This window comes from Panthera pardus, unplaced genomic scaffold (genome assembly GCF_024362965.1).
Source record: "Panthera pardus isolate Hobbes unplaced genomic scaffold, ASM2436296v1 HiC_scaffold_16, whole genome shotgun sequence".
Classification (NCBI taxonomy): Eukaryota; Metazoa; Chordata; class Mammalia; order Carnivora; family Felidae; genus Panthera; species Panthera pardus.
In genome coordinates this window covers 117,958,091-117,959,596 of record NW_026526721.1, presented here as the reverse complement: position 1 = coordinate 117,959,596, position 1,506 = coordinate 117,958,091, and the positions used below count along the sequence as shown (strand labels likewise).

The window sequence follows — 1,506 nt, the reverse complement described above, 5'->3', positions numbered from 1 at the left end:
CTAACAGGCTGACAGCAGTGAGCCTGATGTGGGGCTCAAACTCCACATGGAGTTTGCAGCCCCAGGGAATTTCTAAGCTTATTCTCCACTCTAAAGCACATTTTTTGGAAGTCCTTTGGTGAAAGAATAATATATTTATTTCTAAATAAACATCTAAAAGTGTTTTATCTCACCTTCATTCTTGATTGATGGATAAGTTGGATCTGGAATTTTATATTTCTTGCTATTTTCCCACTGCACAGTGAAGAAATGTCTTTCTATTCAGGCATCTGCTGTGGCTGCCCAAAAGTCTGGTGAAAGTCTAGTTGTCATATACTTACAGTTCATTTGACTTTTCTTTTAACTCTTTGCTCTGGTGTCCTGCAATTATTGCACAATGCACTTGTCGGTTCTTCTCTATCCTGCATACTCTGCTTCTTCCAGCTAAATACTCATAGATTTAATCCATTTGGGAAACTTTTCTGAGTAATGACTTTTTAAGAACCTCTTCTCTCCTATTCACTTTTTGTTTGCATTTTCCCCCCTCATTCCACTTCAACATATGTTGAACCTTATCATCCTATTCTTTTGTCTTCTCTTGAATGAGTCCATTTCTTTGTGTCTCTGTATTTCTGTTTTATATTTTTTTTCAAGGCGCATAATTTATCGTACTAATTGAGTATTACATGATGAGTTGGCATTAGCTTCTCCACGCATGGGAACTTAACAGATGAGGTACAGCTTAAAATCTGTTAATGTTCCGTTCATAGCTGGTGTATTTTTATACTTCAACTTGAAGTATAAGACCATCAAAGCGATGCCTCGATATGTGGCCAGTACACAATTCATTCTACCTGTAAGAGTATAAGAGTTGAAATATTATTAGATACCACTGAAATGGAATGAGGCATCAGTTTCTGGACCTTCCATGATTTCAATCTTTATAAAAGGCACCAATTCCACTTGCTCTTTATATTTGTGTCATTTATTTCCTATAATTATTACTAATCTATTTTCCAGTTCATTCAGTTTCTCTGTAGTTGTATGTAATCTGCCATTTATCATGCCCAATGAGGTTTTAATTTTAATGGCCCTAAATTTCATTTTTAGAAGTTTTTATAACTTAGATTTACTTAGAATATGTTTCTTGTTTTTCCAAGCCGCCTTATTCGTTCAGTATTTTTTTATATTATATTTTTATATTATTTTAATGCTTCTCAACCCACATTTAAAAAATAATTCTTTGAATTGTTTCTCTTATCTATAGTTCTGAGGCTGTAAGGTCTCAAATTAATCCTTTATGATGATTTTTCCTTAGTGGTTTGTAGTGCTTCACTGCTAAGTCACTATTGCCTAGGCCGTTATTTCTGTTGGATTTGAAAGTCTCGCCAAAAAAAAAAAAAAAAAAAAAAAAAAAGAAAGTCTCGCCATACAGCAGTTTAGTGTTTGCTGCTTTTGAGCCTTAAGTAAGATTTCGGTGGAACTAACCTGATCACCTTAATTTCCACGTGGCTGATTCCACGCCAC

The 1,506-nt window shown here is 34.6% G+C and overlaps 1 protein-coding gene across 1 annotated transcript; it reads right to left on the bottom strand.

Annotated features, from left to right (window-relative positions):
* Positions 1–702: 702 nt before the first annotated feature.
* Positions 703–912, bottom strand: LOC109258317 (ATP synthase membrane subunit K, mitochondrial-like). The gene is given in 1 exon segment (XM_053904181.1): positions 703–912. A coding segment is annotated over 1 exon segment (207 nt). The 5' UTR covers positions 910–912.
* Positions 913–1,506: the final 594 nt, after the last annotated feature.